Source organism: Phocoena sinus, chromosome 21, assembly GCF_008692025.1.
Source record: "Phocoena sinus isolate mPhoSin1 chromosome 21, mPhoSin1.pri, whole genome shotgun sequence".
NCBI classification, from domain to species: Eukaryota; Metazoa; Chordata; class Mammalia; order Artiodactyla; family Phocoenidae; genus Phocoena; species Phocoena sinus.
The window spans coordinates 31,000,600-31,025,391 of record NC_045783.1 but is presented as its reverse complement, the minus strand read 5'-3'; the positions used below and the strand labels follow the sequence as shown (position 1 = coordinate 31,025,391).

Below are 24,792 nucleotides of genomic sequence, written 5' to 3'. Positions count from 1 at the left end.
AAATAAACCCCTTTAAAAATACAACTTGTGAAAAAAATATCACGCGAATGGAAAATCTAAATAGTCCTTTATCTGTTAAAGAAATTGAATCCATAATTTAAAATCTTCCAACAAAGAAAACTCTAGCTCCATTGATAAATTTGGCCAAATATTTAATTGAAAAACTGAGCAATTTTATACACTCTGAGAAAATGGAAAATGAGAGATATTTTTCCTAACTCGGTTTATCAATCTTCATACCAAACTCTGATAAGGGATTAATCTTTGCCCCTGAGACCCAAGCCCAAGCTCTCTGGGTCCTTCTACTTTCTGGGATTCACCCTGCAGGTCACCCAGCCGAGGGGCAAGAGAAAGGTGGTCATCAGAGGGAGAGGCCTGGAAGGTAAAGCACAGTCCCCAGAAGGAGCACAGCTTCCCTGAGAAGCCCTGGTTCTGTGGTTGTGGGGAGGGTGAGGTGGTCAAATGACTGCATTAACTGAGATCTGCATGCAGCCAGCCAAGTCCAGTGAGAAGGACCGGGAGAAGGAACACAGTCCGCGCCCAGATCCTTTCCTGAGTGAGAGCAGTTGATGCAGATCCCCAGCATCTGGGGCCCCAGGCAGTAAATCCGAGTGGGTGGTGGAGAGAGCTGTGGAGAAGAGCTCAGGGAGTCAGTGGGAGTTGTGACTGACTATGTGCAGTCAAGGGCCCTGAAATGGCAAAACTGCGCCTCAGGGGTGGAGAAGGAAATAAAAACAGACGCTCCTGCAAATCGGTCCATCTTGGTTTATTGTTTCCTTCAGTTGTGACCAGGGGAGAAAAGGCTGCATTTTCATTTCTCAGCGAGATCCCCAGTAATATCCATTGCCTTCTGAAGGAATTATTAGTTACTGTGGAAGAGAACAAAGACACATGTGCTTAGGTACTTAGGTATAACAAATAAATTACCTTCCACTGCAAAACATACAGTTGGCATACTGCCAAGTGAAAAATTCATATGGAAAAAGAAAAAGAATTCTAGAAGAATGTTTACAGTTTTGCTTGTGAAATTATTTAGCTGTGAGTAACTTATTCACTATCAATTGTGATTTTTGGGAAACCATCGTATTTAATCAGAAGTACTTGCAAATGAGAAAATCTAATATTTTTTCCACATGCAATGAAATGTTCTTGAATATAACAAGTCAAATCTTTGTATGTTTTTAGAAATTTAAACACATATCAATTTTACTTTTTCCATATCTTGCAGCCAGTCATTTTTAAATTTTTTCATATGGTAAAGTGTTTTGGTTTGGGCACTTGGAAACTCATAGGCCTTAAGCATTTTGGCTACAGTGCCTACTGGACAAAGTGGCTTGATTATGAATTCATTTAAAAGACTAATTTACATATCATATATCTTATTAGAGTCAACTCTAATTCCATTCTGTCCACAAGAGCAAGTTCCCAACAAACTTAAGAGAATTTTACTAAACTGAGGAAAAAAGACTAAAAGTCTTTAAAAAATGATTTAAATACTCATTAATAACAAGATTAGTAAAGATTAAAACATTATTTTTGGTGCAGTACTTTATGAATTCATCTAACCAATAAATATTTAGGAATTAGTTGTGGATTATAAATTTCATTTTAATTTAAAGCAAGTTATTTTAAGAGATATTTCCTAATGTACTTGCCTACTGTTAAGTGTTTCACTGCTTTTCTGTGACTTGGAGCTAAATAAATAAGGAAATAATGCATTTATCACGATATAATACAGTCTGACAAAGATATATTTTTATGGCGGTTTCTTCTTCTTTCCCTTCAAAATTGTGGTAATAAAGAAGTATCTGCCACATTTCTATTTGTATACTCATTATTACCAGAGTCAAAATCAAATTCTAAAGCCTCTTTTCCGTTTTTATATCCACAGATTTCTTATTTCTGATCCCCCAACCAAAAGAATGAAAAAGAATATATTGAAGATAAATTAATTGAGTTTAATTGACAAAGAAGATAATATAGGTAGTAAGATTAGAGAGAGAATTCAGTGCTAAGAGTGGCATAATTTTACCCCTCCTATCCTTTCCCTACCTCTGCTATTTTATATCTTCAAAACGTATACTAGATTTTTCCTACTATTCTGACCATGAAACTCCCCTATTTAATATAGTTAGTTCTCCCCAAACCAATAAAGGGATTTATATATATAGATTTGTGAGTCTACTGGATACATAACCCGTCATATTTCTGGCTTTAAAAAATTTTTTTGTCGTGGTAGTGTTTACCCAAGGAGTTGGTTCTACCAACATCTCCCACTGGCTTTCAAAATTTTTAAAACAGGGAAAAAAGAAAATATAATGGGTGCTATAACAGTACGCAGAGCAACTACGTCTGCCTAGCTTATTAAATTTAAAAGAAATAATAATCCAAGAATGCTGTTTTTGGTATATGCTAAACACAAGCTAGACTTATGGGTTAACACTCCAGATTACACTCTTCAAATGCAATATATATTGTCCCATGGATGATGACTATCCCTCAATCTTGAATACCACTTCTAGAAGAGGATGACCGTGCAAATGACATACTCTATAATGAGAGAGAATGTGAGGGGACAACTGGAGTAGTTATAACGTCAATTATGTGTGTATATGAAGTTCAAGATGGATGTGACGTTCATTCACTAAGCAAGTATTTATTGAGCATTTACTCTGCTAGGTGCTAACTACAAATTAGTTCGCAAAATACACATGGCCATTATCCTCAAGCAATTTCAGAGTGTATCGGCAAAGTAATGCTTTATTTAGGTAAGCAGAAGTTTGGAAGTATTAGAGTGTTTGAGCACTATATCACAAATCCCCTGGTAATGGTGACAGAGTGGAGGCAATAAAGAAAATTATCTTTTTTCTTCATACTTTGTTTGGAGAAGATAATATCTATAAAAAGGTAATTATGTTAGGAAACATACAAAAACAACAGAATAAAGGATAGAGAAATGCCAATAGCCTCCCAAATGGAGGGGGTGACTTCATCAGGGACGACAGAAACTATATAATGTGGTGGGGTGTAGCCTGAAAACTTAACCTGTGGGTATGAAGGATATTCTGGAATATCAGTGGATTGAATGTAACTAAAAGAAGACACTTTAAGGAAAAACGCCAGGCAGGACAAGAAAACTAAAACTCTACGAGGGAGAAAAGAAGATTAGCAAATCAGTATATATTAGATGACTTCAGAAGGATCACAAGGCCACACGGGAAACTGAAAACTCAGAGAACCCTTATTAACACAATTGAGGGCTGTTGGACTGAGGTGAGGAATGTGGAAAACGTAGAATTTTAGTGTGTTTATGATAACTGTCTCTTAGATAAACTCCTCCTGATTGGGGTAATAATTCACTCAATTGTTCATATTGAGTTTGTGGGTATAAATATAATCTAAACAAAAAAGTAATATTTCCCTTTGTATTTCATCATAAAACATGCAAAAATGCTCTATGAGTTAGTTTCACAAAATAATCATAAATATCTTGTCTCTCATTAGACAACTAGTTTTTCCCTAGGTATCAAAAGAGTAGGCAATCAATAAAAATTTAATAAACTGAAGAAAAGACTGAGTTAATTAATACTCATTCCCAGAATGGAAAATATTAATAAGGTGTTTTTTTTTTTTTTTTTTTTTTGCGATACGCGGGCCTCTCACTGTTGTGGCCTCTCCCGTTGTGGAGCACAGGCTCCGGACGTGCAGGCTCAGCGGCCATGGCTCACGGGCCCAGCCGCTCTGCGGCATGTGGGATCTTCCCAGACCGGGACACGAACCCGCGTCCCCTGCATCGGCAGGCAGACTCTCAACCACTGCGCCACCAGGGAAGCCCAATAAGTTGTTTTTAGTGTAGTACTTTATCAATTGTGGCTGCTCAAAAAATATTAAACAATCTTTTGTTCATTCTTATTTTCAACATATACTTATAAGAAACATTTCTTATGTCACTTACGTGCTGGTATTTGTTTGGGCACTACTTTCTGAACTTGATCTAAATAAAAATAAAAATGTCCAAAAGTTAATACTAAGAAACCTACCTACTTTAAGAATGAAGATCAAGCCATTTCATACCAAAACTAACTCTTTTAACACCTGGGGCAGGAAAATAAGTAGCAATCTTATTTACCCAACACCAAGTGCAACACATAGTGCAAAATTTAAATCCTCCAGTGGGGAAACGTATCAAGACAGCAGAGATGCATTTTTTTCTTTATCACCTCTAAGCACAGTATATAAGTTTGATTCTGAATGCCTAAATTTGGCCTTCCAGTTACAAGTTAGCTTTTTATTTGTTGACAAGTAAATTGCCACATTTTGCAAATTAACATTCACATTTACTTCTGGGCAAACGATCAGACTTAACTGACAGAATAAGCTCCCCTTTCTATTCCACAAGGAAAGTTTCCCGTTTCTACTCTGCAGAAAAGCTGAAGATAATAGCGCAAAAATTTAATACCGAACTGAGATTGACAGCCAGAAAAGGCTCTTTGTCTGTCAGTAAAAAATGAAGAAACTAGAAATTCAGAGAGAAAACAGGAGCAAAATCTGAATTACTCTGAATTACTTGTACCCTAAGGGATATGATTTTAATAACCCTAGCTTGGTAGGAGTTTAGGGTACAGATATTTAGATGTTAGAAAGCTAGAGTGAAGCCCAAGCCTGGTAGTCTTGAATGGAGTTAACAAAAGGTATGGCCACTGGGAATGCAACAGGCAAATCGTCTCAGCCATGTGGATGGAAAAGGATCACCTAGAGATGCAGGACCCCAGACCTCCACCATCTATAGAGGCAGGACCACAATTCCTCAATTTCATTACCCACAAATTTGAACTAGCAAGCATAGAAAATATTAAAACATTCATGCCACAAGACAGGGAAAGCTGAAACATTTCTCTCTTCCTAACGTATGCCTCTACAACTCGGGGTGTGCAGAGTTCCCATGAGAACAATCACTGCCCCTGAGGATGAGCTTACAAGTCTAAATTACAAACAACTGTGTGTTAAGTGCCCACAGGCACAGCACAGCAGAACAAAAAATTCACATATTGAGACTGATGGATAATATAAAAAACCTTTAATAGAAACATTTAGAATCTCCACAGAGATTCAGGCAGAAGTAAGGCAAGAAAAGGATAGCTGTTAAGAGAATGGGTGATTTGGAAACTAATATGAGGAGATCAGTGGCAGAGAGAGACATGAAAAAGCATAGCATATGAACAGCCCGGTTAAAAACTATGGAGGATAAAGTGAGAAGACTCTCCCAAATATAGTCATTTCAGATGCAGAAAAGATAAAGAATGGAAAAGAGGTGATAATTAAAGAAATGACTGATTGTTTTCCCAGAATTAATGACCTGAATGCTGGTATCTAAATACTATATGGAATCCAGAGCAGCATAAATAAAAACAAATTCTATCAGAACATATCATAATAAAATAACAAAACGTTCAGGACAAAGAGGAAATCTTAGAAGTCACTTAGAGTAAACACATTAATTGAAAGGGAATATATAAGTTAATCAGACTGTCAACTGAGGTCTCATCAATGCCAGTAAATGTCACATTACAGCAACACAATACTTTAAAAGAGCTGTGGAAAGTGACTCCCAACCACAAGTCTGTAACCATCTAAGTTGCCTTTCAAAGATGAGTGTGAAAAAGACATGTTCAGACATTTAATATCAAATGCTTATAATCACAGAAACTAACTAAAATTAAAAGAGTTGTACTTCAGGAAGAAGGAAATTGAAATAAAAAAAAAAAAAAAAAAAAAAAAAAAAAACGGACTCAGGAATGAATAGTGGGAGTTCCCTGGCAGTCCAGTGGTTGGGACTCAGTGTTTTCACTGCTGTGGCCCAGGTACAGTCCCTGGATGGGGATCTAAGATCCCACAAGCCATGCAGTGTGGCCAAAAATCTAAAATAAATAAATAAAATAAAATCCAGGGTTAAATACCATTAAAAAAAAAGAATGAATGGTGACCAAAGCAATTGGTAAATATGTTGTTAAACCCTAGTAAGTATTCATTTAATATAAAATGATAATAATAATAATAACTGAAAAATGGAGGGAGAGTTGTGTAGGTGATCTAATATCCTTCTGTTGTTTAGAAGAAGAATGAAAATATTGAATTTTAGATATTTAAAAAATTAATTAGACCTAAAGTGGTACTAATATAACATATACTGGGATTCATCCCACCTCCCTGCATTCTTTGACCTCAACAGTCTTTCCCACTGACTTTCTACCAGAAAAAGATTATTCCAAAAATAAATGACCTGAAAACGATAGTGGATGTTATGTTAGTAAAACATAGCAGTAGAGTCAAGTGACATTCTTTAAATATAAATGAATAAAATTATCCTAAAAATGCTTCCCTGGTATATACCAAGCCTGAAGGCTAGACCAGTGGATTAACATTCCAAATTATACTACTCTAGTTGAAATGTGCATTTACCTATGGGTAATTCTATCATCCCTTACCCAATGTAGGTGAATTAATATCCTAGGAGAGATGAATTATGTTGACAAGGTTTCAGGATGAGAGATAATATAATAAGAGAGGGAGAAAAGGGGGCAGTTATAACATTATAGATTGTGTGTGTGTGTGTGTGTGTGTGTGTGTGTGTGTGTGTGTGTGTGTGTATTTGTCTATGTACCTTTGTGTTTGTGGATTTTTTTTTTGGTCTGGTTGCCTGTGTGTGGAAAAGGTTAAGTAATCATGCATTCATTCAACAAATATTTATTGAGCACTTACCATAAACCAACAACTCTGCTACATGCTGGCTATACAGTCCTATCCTCTACGATAGAGTATAATAAGACATACGTCCAAGGTGAGGAAAAAGTAACTGTGTTTGAGAACCATAAGTTAACTCCCTGATATTGAGAGGACATAATAATGAAAATCAATTGTTTTAGTTTGGTGAGAGTAACTCATGACTCCATAAGCGTCACTAAAAGGAGAAGATCATAATGTCAAAAGAGAGATAAAGGATAAGAAAAGCAGGCATTGTAATGGAAGAGGAAGACCTCTTCTGGAATAAAAGAAATTAAACAACCCTGTTGTGCAGCCTAGACAGCTTACTCTGTAGATTTGGGTGTGTCTGCTAAGTGTACTTTGGAGGGACCTAGGTAGAATAACACCATCCAAAATTGTTGGATGTAGAAAACTAAACAATTATTGTATTATTATACAGACATATCCACCTTTCAGGAAATGGAAGGAGACCTAATTAAAACTACTTTGTAATCCTGAAAGGCTATGGAACACACAGAATTGTTATTCCTTTACGATCCTTTTCTTCAGCAAATTTTTACCAGGGTAAGCCCTCATTCAGTTGTTCATGAGCATACATATTGGATTTCTAGAGTCTCCAATTAAAGAAGTAAACTTCCCCATTTATGAGTTAGCACCATAAACATTTCACCAATCATTTATTCCTCTGTTTCTCCAGAATAAACTCCCAACATACATTAGCAAACTGAAGAAAAGAAGACATTGATTTATTTAGACAAATACTCACTACTTAACTAAGTTGGCAAACACTAAGAGGAATTTTTGTGTGTGTAGTACCTTATCAATTGTTGCTGCTCAATTAATACTTAGCAATTACTTGTTGATTCAATTTGTTCATCTTATTTTTTAACACATACTTATTTTAAGAAATCCTTTCTAATTTACTTACCTGACAGTATCTGTTTGGCTACTACTTTCTGATGTGGACCTAAAATGCAAGTGAAAATAATGCTTCTAAGTTAATACTTAAAAAAAAGTGTGCCTCCATAACAAATGAATGTCAGACCATTTTGTAACCTGTATTAACGCTTTTATACCACTAATTACCACAAATGCATCATTTCAAAAGATTACTAAGTTACAGTATGCAAATAAGTAACATTCTTATTTACCAATATACCATGTCCATAGAGAATATAAATGTCAAGTTCTCAAACAGAGGAGAAGGAAAACAGATTTGTCACTTCCCAGCTCAGAATATATGCTTGATTTTGAATGCCTGATTCTGGCCTTTAGGTTCTAACCTAATGTTTTACCCACTAGTAAACAAATTACTGCAGGAGGTGATTTAAAACCCTCACTGACTTCTAAACAATCAGGCAGACTGGGCTGACAGGGTAATTTCCACCTCCTATTTAACACACAGAGTAATAGTGAAAAAAATAACAGAAAATGCTAATGAAAATTTAAGGGAAGGAAGCAACATTTCTAATGATAGTCTGAAAAAAAAGAGGATATAGAAAGCACGAAAGGTAAATAGGAACTAAAGCTGAATGACCCTAGAGGTCGGGGAACCAGTTAGGGAGTGGAGCCCACCTGGAAAACTGGAGCTGACCACCTCCTCTAACCTTGGAAGCCATGAAAGGCCATACCACCCACTAAGTGGAGACAGTATTATCATGAGTCTTAGAGATGCTGCAGGGAGATTGCTTCAGAAGTATAGGCGGAAAAGGATCACCTAGAGACACAGGAATCGTAGGTGCTTAAAATGCTTTAGGGATATGGATGGGATAGAGGAATCTTAAGCCTTTACTGTACAGGTTCAGGATACTAATTCATGTTTCCTATGAATTCTAGATCTCCATGTGTAACAAACACCTCAAAAGTTTATGACTGGGAGGGGGCGTCTGTGGGAGAATGGATACATGTACATGTATGGCTGAGTCGCTTTGCTGTGCCCCTGATACTATCACAACATTGTTAATCGGCTATCCTCCAACATAAAATTAAAAGCTTTTAAAAAAAGTTTATGACTTAGAGGGTAAAACAAAATAATCTTGACAAGGAGGATTCTACAAAGCAGGATATGCAGAATTCTCATGAGACAATCATTGCTGCTTAAGATGGACTTACAATCAAATAAAAAAGCCAGTAAGAGGTAATGTTCACCTCTCAAACTAATGAATTCATACACTAACAATTATAGGTAACAGGAAAAACTTCAAAAAAAAAAGAATGCTTAGGATTTCCATAGAGATCAATAAAGGAACAGAATTCATTAAACAAGTAATGACAGAATGAGACCGGCCAAGATGGCAGAATAAAGATATTGAGCTCACCTTCTCTCACACCAAAATCATAACTATTTGCAGAACAACCATAGATGAAAAAGACCAGAACCTACATGAAAGGATCTAAAGATATAAAGAAGGAACCACAGGAAATGGGTAGGAGTGGCAGAGTCATAATACAGTCAAGACCCATACGTCCTGGATGGGTGATCCACAATAGGAAAATAATTACAATTGAAGGGGTCCTCCCCAAGGTATGAGGTGCCCCACATCAGGATGCCCAGCCCAGGAGTCCTGTGTTGGGAAGATGAGTGCCCAGAACATTTGCTGAAGGCTAATGGGGCTCACTTTCGGGAGACCAGAGAGCTGTGGAAAATAGACTCCATTCTTAAAGGGCACACACAGAATCTCACATGCTCCAGGACGCAGGGCAGAAGCGGTGAGTTGAATGGAGCCTGGGTCAGACCCACCTGCTGATCTTGGAGAGTCTCCCAGAGAGGCAGGAGGCAGCCAGAGTTCACCCTGGTGACACAGACACTGACGGCAGCCATTTTGGGGAGCTCATTCTACCTCGTGGACACCAGTACTGGCAAGTACCATTCTGGAATCCTCTTTCTAGCCCATTAGCCCCAGGACTAGTCCCATGCCCGCCCAACATCCTACAGGCACCAGTACTGGGACAGCTCAGGGCAAGGAAATAATTGGGCAGGGACACAGCCTCACCCACTAGCAGACAGGCTGCCTTAAGACCCCCTGAGGCCACGGCCGCCACTGGTTATGGCCCTGCCCACCAGAGCATGCAGGGCCAGGCCCCAAACAGCAGTGCACAGGCACTAGACCCAGGACCCCCATGGTTCTGCAGCCAGAGACCCTGGGACCCAGCTCGACTCCTACGTAGGCGGGCACCAGCCCCAGAATCCATAATCCCACCCACTAGAGAGCCTGCTCTAGACTCAGGACCAGGCTCACCCACCAGCAGGTGGACACCAGGCCCAGGACAAGTGCAGCCCCATAGCCTGTGCCCACCCCCACTAGAAGGCTAATACAAGCTTCAGGACACACTGGGCCCTGCAGCCAGCTGTGTCAGGATCTAGCCCTACCCACCAGTGGTCTGACACCAGCTCTGGGACCCCTGGGCACTGTGGGCAGACCCCAGGATTAGCTTTGTCAGTGGGCCAACACTAGCCCCAGGAACCGGCTTCACTCACGGGGGGGTTAGCAACATCTCCAGGATCTCCTAGACCCCAACTCCACCCACCAGTGAGCCAGCACTAGCCTCGGACCCCTGCAGGGTTTCACATCCAGCTGTCTTGCGACCCAGCCCTGCCAACCAAGAGCCCACAGCTTCCACACAAGGCAAGGCCTGGCAACCAACCAGACCAGGGACCAGCCAAGCCTATAAAACCACTTACTGTAGCCAGCCTGCCACAACAGAAGGACCCACACAGCCCACATAGGGAGCAACCCTAGAGCATATAGCTCTGGTAATGAACAGGGAGTGTGCTGCTGGGATACATAGGACATCTCCTACAAAAGGTCACTTCTTCAAGACTGGGAAACATAATCAACATACCAGATACATGGAAATCAAACTAGCAAGTTAGGTGAAATGAGGCAACAGAGGAGCAAGTTCCAAACAAAGGACAAAGATAAAACTCGTAAGAACTAAGTGAAATGGATACAGGCAATCTACCCAGGAAAGAATTTAAGGTAATGATCAAAAAGAGGATCAAAGAACTCAGGAGAAGAATGGACGAACAGAGTAAGAAGTTAAAGAACAACCAGAGATGAAGAATATAATAACTGAAATGCAAAATACACTAGAAGGAATCAATAGTAGACTAAAGGATACAGAGGAATAGATCAGGGAACTGGCAGAAAGAGTAATGGAAATCACTGATGCTGAACATAAAAAAAAAAAAAGAAATGAGAACAGTTTAAGAGACCTTCAGGACAACATCAAGCATATTGACATTCACATGATAGAAGTCCCAGAAGGAGAAGACAGAGAGAAAGGGGCAGAGAACATATTTGAAGACACAGTAGCTGAAAACTTCCCTAACCTGGGAAAAGTAGTAGACATCCAGGTACAGGAATTACAGACTGGGTGCTTAAACAGCAGACATCTGTTTCTTAAAATTCTGGAGGCTGGGAAGTCCAAGTTCAAGGTGTCAGCAAATTTGGCTCCTGGCGAGAACCTATTTCCTGGCTTGCAGGTGGCTGCTTTCTTGCTGTGTCTTCACATGGTGCAGAGAGAGAAGGTGCTCTGGTCTCTCTTCCTTGCCTTATGAGAACACTAATCCCGTCATGGAGACCCCACTTTCATGACCTCATCTAAACCTAATTTCAGCCCAAATGCCCCAACTCCTAATACCATCAGATTGGGGGATAGGGTTTTAATATGTGAATTCGGGAAGGGGAGACATTCAGTCCATAAGACTACTTAAAAAATCATTCCAAAATTTAGTACCTCAAAACATTTATTATTAACTCTCTTAGTTCAGTGAGTTGACTGGGATCAGCTGAGTAGTTCTCATTTGGGGTCTCTCATGCAGTTGTAGTCATGTGTCAGATGGATATCTAAGATAGGTGGATGTTCACATGCTGTCAACTAATGACAACTATCAGCTGGGAGCTCAGCTGGAGTTGTCACCCAAAGTGCCTGCATGTAGCTTCTCCACGTACTGGAGCATCTTGCAGCATGGCCGCTGGGTTCCAAGATAGAGGAATGCAACAGCAAGCATTCCAAAAGGCCCAGGTGACAGTTACATGACCTCTATATTAGTTATACATGGGTGATTACATACAGAATCATAAAGAGATTCAACTACTTCTTTTGGTAAGAATATTTCTTAGGTGGTATTGTGCACTTCCAGTGGAAGGGATGTAATACCTGGTTGGTTGTCTTTTTATGATAACATCCACTGATGATCAAACATCTAGATAAAGTAATTCATCAAGAGTTTAAATTTGCATTTTTCAAAGATCATTCTGGCTAGACTACAAGTTCTCTTAAAAAGAAATAAATGTCACAGTTATGTGCAGCTTTATGAGAATGGCAATCAAAGCCAAGTCATAATGATATAAAGATTTATTGGGTATCTCATCCTGGTTTGGCCATTTTAATAGTCTAAAAATAAATAAGTTCAAAGGGAAGAAAAAAAGGAATAAGTTGTTTTGGCATACTCTTTCCCTGATGCTGTTCAGTTACGTCAAAAAGAACCTCAGGGCTTCCCTGGTGGCGCAGTGGTTGAGAGTCTGCCTGCCGATGCAGGGGATGCGGGTTTGTGCCCCAGTCCAGGATGATCCCACATGCCGCGGAGCGGCTGGGCCCGTGAGCCATGGCCGCTGAGCCTGTGCGTCCGGAGCCTGTGCTCCACAACGGGAGAGGCCACAACAGTGAGAGGCCCGCGTACCGCAAAAAAAAAAAAAAAAAAAGAACCTCATTAAAAGTTTTTATTTGAAATAAAACATCAGTCCTTAAAGGTTAACAAAACATTAATTCATTAACCCCACAACCAGGATAGATAACTGTAGTCTTAATCATTGGGTTGCAAGTGTTTGCTTTTTCTTTCCTTTCTCCTTTAAAAAATTTTTTTAAAATTAATTTTTTTGGCTGCGTTGGGTCTGTTGCTGTGCGCAGGTTTTCTCTAGTTGTGGCGAGTGGGGGCTACTCTTCATTGTGGTGCACGGGCTTCTCATTGCTGTGGCTTCTCTTGTTGTGGAGCATGGGCTCTAGGCGCACAGGCTTCAGTAGTTGTGGCTCGTGAGCTCTAGAGCGCAGGCTCAGTAGTTGTGGTGCACAGGCTTAGTTGCTTCGTGGCATGTGGGATCTTCCTGGACCAGGGCTTGAATCTGTGTCCCCTGCATTGGCAGATGGATTCTTAACTACTGCACCACCAGGGAAGCTCTAAAAATTTTTTTAATTTAGGTACAGTAGGTATGCAATATTTTATAAGTTACAGGTGTACAGTATAGTGATTCATAATTTTTAAAGGTTATACCCTATTTATAGTTATTATAAAATATTGGATTTTTCCCCTGCATTGTACAATATGTCCTAATAGATGACTATAAGGAAACAGAAATACAAATCCAGGAATCAGAGTGTCTCCAAAAGGATCAACCCAAAGAGCAACACAAGACACATTATAATTAAAATGGCAAAAATGAAAGATAAAGAGAGAGTATAAAAAGCAGCATGGGAAAAGCAACAAGTCACATGAAAGGGAACTCCCTTGTATGTACATACATATTAATAAGTACATATTTATTAATAAGTATGCACATATTAATAATTACTTAAATGAAAATGGACTAAATGTTCCAACCAAAATACACAGAGTGGCTGAATGGATACAAAAATAAACCTGTATATATGCTGCGTACAAGAGACTCATTCAGTGCTAAAGAAACACACAGACTGGAAGTGAGGGGATGGAAAAGGTATTCCATGTAAAAGAAAATTAAAAGAAAGTTTGGGTAGCATTACTTATAGTAGATAAAATAGACTTTAAAGCAAAGGCTGTTAGAAGAGACAAAGAATATGATATAACAATCAAGGGTTCAATCCAAGAAGATATAACAATTGTAAATATATATGCACCCAACATAGGAGCACCCAAATAACTGAAGCAAATTTCAACAAAAATAAATGGAGAAATCGAGAATAACACAATAGTAGAGAATTTTAACACCCAACTTATATCAATAAACAGATCATCTAGACAGAAAATCAATAAGGAAATATTAAATGACATATTACAACAGATCAACTTAATAGATATATATAGAACATTCCATCCAAAAGCTGAAGAATACACATTCTTTTCAGGTGTGCAAGGAAAATTCTCCAGGACAGAGTTCATGCTAAGCCACAAAACAAGCCTCGGTAAATTTAAGAAACATTGAAATCATATCAAGCATCTTTTCTGACCACAACACTACAAGACTAGAAATCAACTATAAGAAAAAAAAAACTGCAGAAAACACAAACGTGTGGAGGCTAAACAATATTCTACTAAATATCCAATGGATCACTGAAGAAATCAAAGAGAAGATTAAAAAAAAATACCTAGAAATAAATGAAAATGAAAACACAACCATCCAAAATCTATGGGCTGCAACAAAAGCAGTTCTAAGAAGGAAGTTTATAATTATACAAGCTTACCTAGGGAAACAAGAAAAATCTCAAATAAACCACCTAACCTTATACTTAAAGGAACTAGAAAAAGAAGAACAAACAAAACCCCAAATAGTAGAAGGAAAGGAACCATAAAGATCAGAGTAGAAATATATGAAATAGAGACAGAAAAAAAAATAGAAAAGATCAATGAAACTAAGAGCTGGCTCTTTGAAAATACACACCAAATTGATAAAAACTTTAGCCAGACTCATCAAGAAAAAAAGAGAGAATCCAAATCAATAAAATCAGAAATAAAAGAGAAGTTACAACTGACATCACAGAAATACAAGGATCATAAGAGACTACTAAGAGAAACTATATGTCAATAAAATCAACAATCTAGAAGAAATGGACAAACTCGTAGAAATGTACAATGTCCCAAGACTGAACCAGGAAGAAAAAGAAAATGTGAATGGATAAATAATCAGTAATGAAATTGAAACTGTGATTTTAAAACTCCCAGCAAACAAAAGTCCAGGACCAGATGGTTTTACAGGTGAATTGGACCAAACATTTAGAGAAAAGTTAACACCCATTCTTCTCAAACTATTTTTAAAAATTTCAGAGTAAGGAATGCTTCCAAACTCATTCTACAAGGCCAGCACCTCATGATATCAAAACCAGTAAAAAGAAAGGAAGGAAGGAAGGATGGAAGGAAGGAAGGAACGAAGAAAGAAAGAGAGAAAGAGAGAAAAAAAAAAGAAAGAAAGAGAGGAAAAAAGACAGACAGAAAGAAAGAAAGACAAGAAAGAAAGGAAGGAAGGAAGAAAAAGAAAACTACAGGCCAATGTCACTGATGAACACAGATGCAAAAATCCCAGACAAAATATTAGCAAACAAAATCCAACAATACATTAAAAGGATGATACACCATGATCAAGGGGGATTTATCCCAGGGATGCAAGGATGGTTCATTATCCATAATTCAATCAATGTGATATGCTACATGAACAAGTTGAAGAATAAAAATCATATAATCATATCCATAGGTGCAGAAAAAGATTCTGGGTACAAAATTCAACTTTCATTTCTGATAAAAACTCTCCATAAAGTGGGCATAGGGGGAACACACCTCAACATAATAAAGGCCACATGTGATAAGCCCACAGCTAACATCATACTCAATGGTGAAAATCTGAAAGCATTTCCTTTAAGAAAAGGAAGAAGACAAAGATGTTCACTGTCACCACTTTTGTTCAACACAGTAACAGCATTCCTAGCCATAGCAATCAGACAAGAAAAAGAAATAAAAGGAATCCAAGTTGGAAAGGAAGAAGTAAAACTGTCACTTTTTTGCAGATGAAATGATACTATACATAGAAAATTCTCATCAATGAATTCAGTAAAGTTGCAGGATACAAAATTAATATACAGAAATCTGTTGCATTTCCATGCACTAGCAACAAACTATCATAAAGAGAAATTAAGGAAACAATCCCATTTACCATTCCATCAAAAAGAAGAAAATACCTGGGAAGAAACCTACCTAAGGAGGCAAAAGACCTGTACTCAGAAAACTATGGCACTAATAAAAGAAATTGATGATGACACAACAGATGGAAAGATATACTATGTTCTTGGACTGGAAGAATTAATATTGTTAAAATGATCTTATTACCCAAGGCAATGTACAGATTCAACGCAATCCCTATCAAAATACCAATGGCATTTTTCACAGAACTAGAACAAATAATTCTAGAATTTGTATGGAAACACAAAAGACCACTGATAGCCAATACAATCTTGAGAAGGAAGGACAGAACTGGAGGTATCACACTCCCTAATTTCAGACTATATTACAAAGCTACAGTAATCAAAATAGTTTGGTACTGGCAGCAAAACAGAACAGAGAGCTCAGAAATAAACCCACACACTTATGGTCCATTAACCTACAAAAAAGGAGGCAAGAATATACACTGGAGAAAAGACAGTCTTGTCAGTAAGTGGTGCTGGGAAAACTGTACATCTGTATCTAAAAGAATAAGATAGAATATTTTATTACACCATATACAAAAATAAACTCAAAATGAATTAAAACCAGAAATCATAAAACACCTTGAAGAGAATGTAGACAGAACACTCTGACATAAATTGTAGCAATAGATTTTTGGATCTGTCTCCTAAGGCAAAGGAAACAAAAGCAAAAATAAACAAATGGGACATAAGTAAACTTAAAAGGTTTTGCAGAGCAAAGAAAACCAATGAGAAAACAAAAAGACAACCTACTTAATGGGAGAAAATATTTGCAAGTAATATGACCAAAAAGGGGTTAATATACAAACTATATAGCACATCCAACTCAAAATCAAAAAACCAAACAACCGATTAAAAAAATGTGCAGAAGACTTGAATGGACATCTTCAAAGAAGATATACATAAGCTAACAGACACATGGAAAGATGCTAAACATCACTAATCATCAGAGAAATGCAAATCAAAACTACAAGCTATCATCTCACATCTGTGAGAATGGCTATCATCAAAAAGACCACAAAGGGGCTTCCCTGGTGGCGCAGTGGTTGAGAGTCTGCCTGCTAATGCAGGGGACACGAGTTTGAGCCCTGGTCTGGGAGGATCCCACATGCCGCGAAGCAACTGGGCCCATGAGCCACAACTACTGAGCCTGCGCGTCTGGAGCCTGTGCTCCACAACAAGAGAGGCCACGATAGTGAGAGGCCCACACACCGCGATGAAGAGTGGTCCCCGCTTGCCACAATTAGAGAAGGCCCTCGCACAGAAACTAAGACCCAACACAGCAAAAATAAATTAAATATTTAATAAACTCCTACCCTCAACATCTTAAAAAAAAAAAAAAAGACCACAAATAACAAATGTTAGTGAGGATGTGAAGTAAAGGGAACTCTCATACACTGTTCGTGGGAATGTAAATTGGGGCAAACACTGTGGAATACAGTACGAGGTTCGTCAAAAAACTAAAAATAGAACTACCACATGATCTAGTAATTTCACTCCTGAGTATATATTGAAGAAATGAAAATACTACTTCGAAAAGATACACATACCCCAGTGCTTGTAGCAGCATTATTTACAATAGCCAAGATATGGAAGCAAAGTTGTGTTCATCAACAGATGAATGGATAAAGAGGATGTGGTATATTTACACACAATAGAATATTACTCATCTATTAAAAAGAAAGAAATTTTGCCATTTGCAACAATATGGATGGACTTGGAAGGTATTATGCTTAATGAAATAAGTCAGGGAAAGACAAATACTGCATGTTATCACTTACCTGTGTAATATAAAAAGTGAAATGAACTAGTGAATATAACAAAAGTAGAGTCACATATATAGAGAACAAACTAGTGGTTACCAGTGGAGATAGCAAGAGGGCGAGGGACAAGAGAGGGATAGGCAATTAAGAGGTATCAACTACTATGTATAAAATATATAAGCTACATGGGTATATTGTGCAGCACAGGGAATATTGCCAATATTTTATAATAACAATAAATGTAGCATAATCCTTATAAAAATTATTAATCACTATGTTGTATACCTGAAACATATAATTTTATAAATCAACTATACCTCAATAAAAAAACACATGACAGAACTGAAAAAAAAATTGTTGACTTTGAATTGTTTAGGGAAATCACCTAGAACACTAAACAGAATATAAAATATACATAAAAGTCCAGTTAAGAAACATGGAACAATTTAGACACAGAAAATTTAGAACGGGGGAGAGTCAGTATCTGAAGAGAAAAAGTCTAGAACTTTTCCAAAATTGAAGAAAGGTATGAGTCTTCACACTGAAAGAAAATATTGGGTCCAGCTCATGATTTAAAAAAAAATCTCTACCAGAATACATTATAACAAAATAACAACTCTAAGGACAAGGAATACATGTACAGGCTATGTTAGGCAGAATTCTAACAATGGCTATGTTAGGCAGAATTCTAAGATTCCCATTCCTTGGTTATTCAAACACTTTTCAAAGTACTGCTCTGAAAAGATTTTGCCAATGTAATTAAAGCTCCAAATCTGTTGGCCTTAAAATACAGAGATTATTTTGGTGGGCCTGACCCAATCAGGTCAGCTCTTTACAAGTAGAGTTTTCTCCTGCTGGTAGAGGAAAGAAATTAAGAGAGAGTCAAAGCCTTAGGAATACTTATATTACTCTTGTTTCTTTAAAGGTGAAGGGAGGTACATGAGTAGCAATGCAGGTGGCCTCTGGGAGACGGAGGGGCTCCAAGCAGACAGGCAACAAGGAAAGAGATACCTCAGACCTACAGCTGCAAGAAATTGGATTTTTTTTACAACCCAAATGAGCTATGATCCCAGCCTGGCCTTCAGGCCTTCAGGTCAGACTTGTGACAACCCAGCCAAATCCACCTGGATTTCTCACTTACAGAACTTGCTCATAGTAAATGAATGTTGTTTAAGTCACTGAGTGTGTGGTAATTTGTTATGCAGCAATAAGAATGCAATGACTAGGTAAAACTCCTATTAATCGTAAAGGAATAAATGAATCAACACACTAACAGAATATTTATCATCATCAATAGTAAATGCCACACTACACTGACATATCTTCAAATAGCGAAGGCAAAATAACTCTCAGCATAGAAGTCCATACTACATAAACTCATACTCAAGAGTGAAAATAAAGATAATTTTAGGTGGATAAGATAAATAGTTTACTACACACAGACTCACTGATGGAAATTCTAAGAGAGGTACTTCACCAGAAGGGAGATTGAACATTAAAAAAAATGGAATTAAATTCAAAAAAGAATAGTGAGTAAATAAGTTACAAATATATAGTGAAATCCTAGTATATTTTGATTAAATATAATAATGATAATGATGACTTATTTGTATCAGGTTAAAATTCAGGAGTAACTGAAAGCCAAATGATAATGCTATGGAAGAGTGAAGAAAAGAGTATAAGGTTTAATGGTCTAAGATCCATAAATTGTTAGAAGAAGGTCATAAGTACTTTTATATCTAAAATTGTAACTTTATCTACATTTAATTTTAATAATTTAATAAATCATAATATAATAATTAAAGAATTAAAGAATATAACTAGAACATATAATGACCAAATTAATAGAAGGAAAGAAAAAACAATGAAAGCACAATCAATATGATGGAATACATGAAAGTAGAAAGAGAAAATACTGAAAAAGCATGATAAATAGAAAAAAACAAAACAAAATGGTAGAATTTAGTCTAAACATATCAGCAAACATATAAGTATATAAACATATTCAATTCAACTACTGAGAAACTCTTGAGGTTACATATTTTAAAATTCCATTGGCAGGCTGTTTTCAGGAGACCAAATTAAATAAAAGGTTGAAAGTAAGGGGGTGAAAAGTTACATTAGATAATGTAATAGAATAGAATGTTGGTATAGCAGTTATAGAACAGTAAGGACAGAATTTATGGTTAAGAAATATTAACGGGGACAATATGCTATTTATTAATGATTAAAAGAAAAGCACAGCTAAGTCAGTGTAATTAGTTCTCATCAACCCAAAATTATTATAGAAATTTATACATGAGTTCTGTCATGTACAATCTATCAAATGTCAAGCATTTGCTTGTTTGTTTACCCAAGCAGTACATAAATATAACCCAAGTTGGGTAATTTCCAGGCACTATACATCCTTTTTCTTTACTAATTATACATATCCTGTCTTTTATTAGAGTCAGTCATTTTATTCCTTGTTTCCTCAGAGTAGACTTCCAATAAGTATTTATTAAATGAATAAAAGACTAATTTACTAGAAACTAAATTACTATATACTAGTAGCCTGGTTTTCAGTGGATTACTTTACCAAACTCAGCTGTTCAAACAGTATCTAGACATTGTGAATTATTCATTCTGAATTTTCAACATGTATCTTAAGATGCCTTCCAATTTACCTACCTGCTAGCATTTCTGTGAGTGCTGCCTTCTGATCTGGATATTAAAAAAAAAAGGAAAATAGTGTCCAAAGTTAGTCCTAAGAGCGCTTGCCAACTGCATAAATAAAAGTCAGGCCATTTTATAAGCAGTATTATCTCTTTTACAAGGTAAGTTACCAAAAAAGAAAATAATGTCCAAGGTCACTGAACAAAGATGCAAATAAATAACATTCTTATTTACTTATATACCTCATCCACAAAGAGTGCATTTCAAACTTGTACTAAAGAATTTATCAAGAAGGCACAAATTTTCTTTTCCCTTATCACTTCTAAACACAGAATATAGGTTTGACCCTGAATTCCTGATTCTGACCTTTATACCCCAACTTTTAATTTTTTATTCATTGATAAAGAAATGCTACATTTTATAAGTTAAAACCCATACTGACTTCTAGACAATCTGACAGAATGAGCTGGTGGGACAATTCCCCTTTCCATTCCTCATAGAGGAGTGCTGAAAAAAAATAAGACAACAAGAGGTTAACTGAGGTTAACAACAAGAAAAGAATTCTCCTGGTGCTAGTAAAAAATGAAGAAACTGAGAGTTCAAAGGGTAAACAGGAGATAAAAGTGAATGATTGCAGGGGTGCCTAAACCAGTGATATGACTTTGGGACTAGAGATTTAATAGCTATTCCTTAGAAGTTATGAGGCCTTTGCATGCAAGGAAACTAAGTGAGCTCCTTAACTGGAGCCATTTAACCTGGGAGCCATGAATGTCCATACCACCCATTACACAGGGATAGTAAAAATTCTGACCAGTGGCCTTAGGAATGCAGCAGGGAAAGGGGGGATATGCAACAGGAATAGATGGGGGAAAATGGATCACTGCAGAGTCCCAAGCCTACAAACAATGTCCTTTCAGGGCCCCAGTCACACTCCTACAAATTCTTGAACACCATGCACAGCAGCTGCTCCAAATATTTTTGCTTTAAAAGAAGCAAAAATGAAACCACCCACATGTGTATGTCTTCAACACAGGGCATGCAGAATTCTCATGGGAAAAGCATAGACACTGAAAGGAAAAGACACTGAAGAGAAGAGAAGTTTGTACGATTACAAATCCCTAATAGATAATGTCAACAGCCAGAGCAAAACAATGAGTTCACACACCAAGAAATACAAATGACTAAAAAACTTGGAGAACATTTAGAATCTCCACAGAGATTTCTGCAAGAATAGAATCCATAAGTCTAGAACAGGACAGAGAAGGAAGAATTGGTGAAATGAGAGTGATCTGAGGAAATGTGAGATGGAGAAAGAGCTATGAAAGTGCAGTTACAAACCATAAAGACACACTTCCAATTCCGGTCAAGATGGAGTAACAGACTGGATTTACCCTCCTGCCTGAAACAAATGAATATCTGGACAAAATATATTAAATGCTGGTTTTCAGACACTGAATATTAGGCAGGATAGTGATCTATGAGAGAAGGGAATAAAGGTGAGACCTGTGATTGCCCCTTGTTACTGCCTGAGGAGAGTTGCCATCCTGTAGCACAGCAAGGGAAACCCAGGCAAAGCCAGAAGTCTCCCTGAATTGAGGTAATAGGGTCTGGGGATGCCAAGGCAGCTACACTTCTCAGGGCAGAATACCAGAGAAGAAAGGAGGTGCACAGAGAACTCCTGATATTTGTGGAGGGTCCTCTTTGAGTGTTCTGCGGAGTACCAATCACTGAATGCAAGTGAAGAAACTCCCTGAGCCAGAGAAAAATTATTAGAAATTAATAAAGGAAGCAATCTCTTGTACTCATATAGGAACAGGAATAGTTTGTGTTCCCACCATCTGAGTTGAAAAATCTCATAATTCACAGTGAGTTTGGTAGAGTTACATGGAAGGGTATTGCCTCTGTAGTGCTAACCATTCTGATCCTACTTAACGAAGCTTAAAAGCAATGGTGTTAGAACAACTGGATATTCTTATGCAGGAAAAGAAAAACACTCAATTCATACCCCTACAAAACTTAGTTCAAATTGGATATAAGCCTAAATACAAAACCTAAAACTATAAAACTTTTAAAAGAAAACATGAGAGAAAATCTTCATGAATTTTGGTTAGGAAAATATTTCCTAGATACAACATCAAAATCATGATCTATAAAAGAAGATATTGATACACTGGATTTCATCAGAATTTTAAACTTTTGCTCTTTAAAAGAGTGAAAAGAAAAGCCTTAGACTAGAAGAATATATTTGCAAATCATATATATAATAAAGCATTTGTATCCAGCATTTATAATGAACACTCAAAATACAATAATAAGAAAACAAACAATCCATTTTTTAAATGATCAAAAAGTTTTGACTGACTCAATAATAAAAAGACAACCCAATCAAAAAATTGGGTCTTTCAGTTGAAACTGCCATTTTCCAGTAATTTGTCAAAAAGACCAACACAAAAGAAAAGAGAAGAGGCACCTGCTATACATTCTCTAGACCTTTTAGAAAACATGGGGTTGTTCCTTTGGTCACATACATGGGAAATTACAAAAAAGTGATATTGTAGACAGCAAGGGAACTGGCACTATTTAAAAAAGAAATGTCCCACAAATGTTACACAAACTGGGAGTCTACAATGTTACCCAGTATGCTGTTGGCATTGTTGAAAACAAACGAATTAAGGGCAAGATTCTTGCCAAGAGAATTAATGTACTTATTGAGGATATTAAGCACTCTAAGAACCAAGATAGCTCCTTGAAATGAAGGAAATATGATCAGAAAAAGAAGGAAGCCAAAGGGAAAGGAACGTGGGTTTGACTGAAGCACCAGCCTGCTCCATCCAGAGAAGCACACTTTGTGAGAACCAGTGAGCTGGAACCCATTCCCTATGAAATCATGCCATAATAGGTGTAAAAATAAATAAATAAAAGACCTCCAGATTGTAATTTTAATTAATTAATTTAAAATGGGTAAAATATTTGAATACACACTTCTCCAAAGAAGATGTACATCTGACAAATAACCACATGAAACAACTGTCAGCATCCTTAGTCATGAGAGAAATGCAAATTAAAACCATAATGAGATGCCACTGCACACTATCGGAATTGCTAAAATTAAAAAAATATATGACCATATAAGTGTTGGTGAGAATGTGGAGGAACTAGATCTCTCACATACTAGTGGTTGGAATATAAGATAGAAGAACTGCTTTGCAAAACAGTTTAGCTCTTTCTTTAGAAGTGAAACATATACCTACCATATTACCCCGTTGTTCCAGTCCTGGGTATTAACTAAGAAAAAGAACGCATATGTTCACATAGAAAGTTGTATGTAAATGTTCATAATGGCTTTATTTATAACAGCCAAAAACTGGAACGCATCCAAATAACTATCAATAGATGGAATGGATGAACAAATTATGGTATAATCATACAACTGAATACTTATCAGCAATAAAAGGAAAAAAAATTATCACACAAGAACATGGATGGATTGCAAAATAATCATGGTGACTGAAGTAAATCACACAAAAAGAAGAGTTCACACTGTATGATTCCATTTATATAAAATTCTAGAAAATGCAAACTAAGAAGCAGATCAGCAGCAGTATGAGGATAGAGCAGGTGGAAGAGGCAGGAGTGGGGCTTACAAAGGGGCACGAGGAAATTTGGGGGCATGACAGATATCTTCATAATCTTGATCATGATGATGGTTTCATCAGTGTTACTTTTCAAATTATCAAAACATACAAAAGTATACACTTAAAATATATGTAATTTACTGTGTGTCACTTATACCACGATAGAACTATACATTAGAAAAAGAACAAGCTATTGATACACATAACATCATGGATGAATGTCAAATGCATTATGCCAAGGGAAAGAAGACAGACTCAAAAGATTACATACTACAGTATACGATTCCATTTATACAAAGTTCTGGAATTGGCAAAACTATAGGCAAAGAAGACATCTGTCAGTGCCAGGAGCTGAAGGTGGGGTGAGAGGGAATTCTGAGGTGATGAAATTGTTCTATGTTTTATCGAGGTTGTAGTAAGTGTACGCATTTGTTAAACTCATAGAATTACATAAACCAAAGAGATTAATTTTACTACATGTAAATTGTATCTCAGCTTTTAAAAGCTTCATTCTTAGTGTCAAAAGAAAAGAAGCAAAAGAGAAGTATAAAGATGAGGAAGAGAACAACCATCACCATCTACCATGGAGGCTAGAATGGAAGACCATAAAATACAGGGATTTCAGAAAAATAAAAGGGATAGAATGGGGAAGAGTCAATCATTAAAGAGATAATGACTGAGAATCTTCCAGAACTGAAGAAAGACATGATAATTGAAGATGATTGTGAATTCAGAGCTGGAAAAATAAAAACAAACTCATATCAGAACAAGTAATAATTCAGTAACATAATACCTTGGACAAAAAAAACTTGAGAAGCTAACTTAGAAAAAAAAGTGCAAGTATAAAGGTAAAAATGAATTAGTTAATCTGACAGCAGACATCTCAACAACAGTAAATGCCAAATTCAATGGCATCATAAAAGGGCTGACAGAAATAACTGTCCACCTAAAATTCTATACCCATATAGAATTTCAAGAGTGAAAGTGAAATAAAACCATTTCCAGGCGTATAAGGCAAACAGATGATGACACATAGACCATCACTGTAA

At 37.0% G+C, this 24,792-nt stretch overlaps 1 protein-coding gene across 1 annotated transcript in view; it reads right to left on the bottom strand.

Moving 5' to 3' along the window:
- Positions 1 to 763: 763 nt before the first annotated feature.
- ADAM32 (ADAM metallopeptidase domain 32) overlaps positions 764 to 24,792 on the bottom strand; it is a 163,534-nt gene continuing 139,505 nt past the window's right edge. Inside the window, exon 20 of the mRNA XM_032618296.1 lies at positions 764 to 869. Coding sequence (XP_032474187.1) covers positions 863 to 869 — 7 coding nt within the window. The 3' untranslated portion in view covers positions 764 to 862. The remainder of the gene's footprint in view (positions 870 to 24,792) is intronic.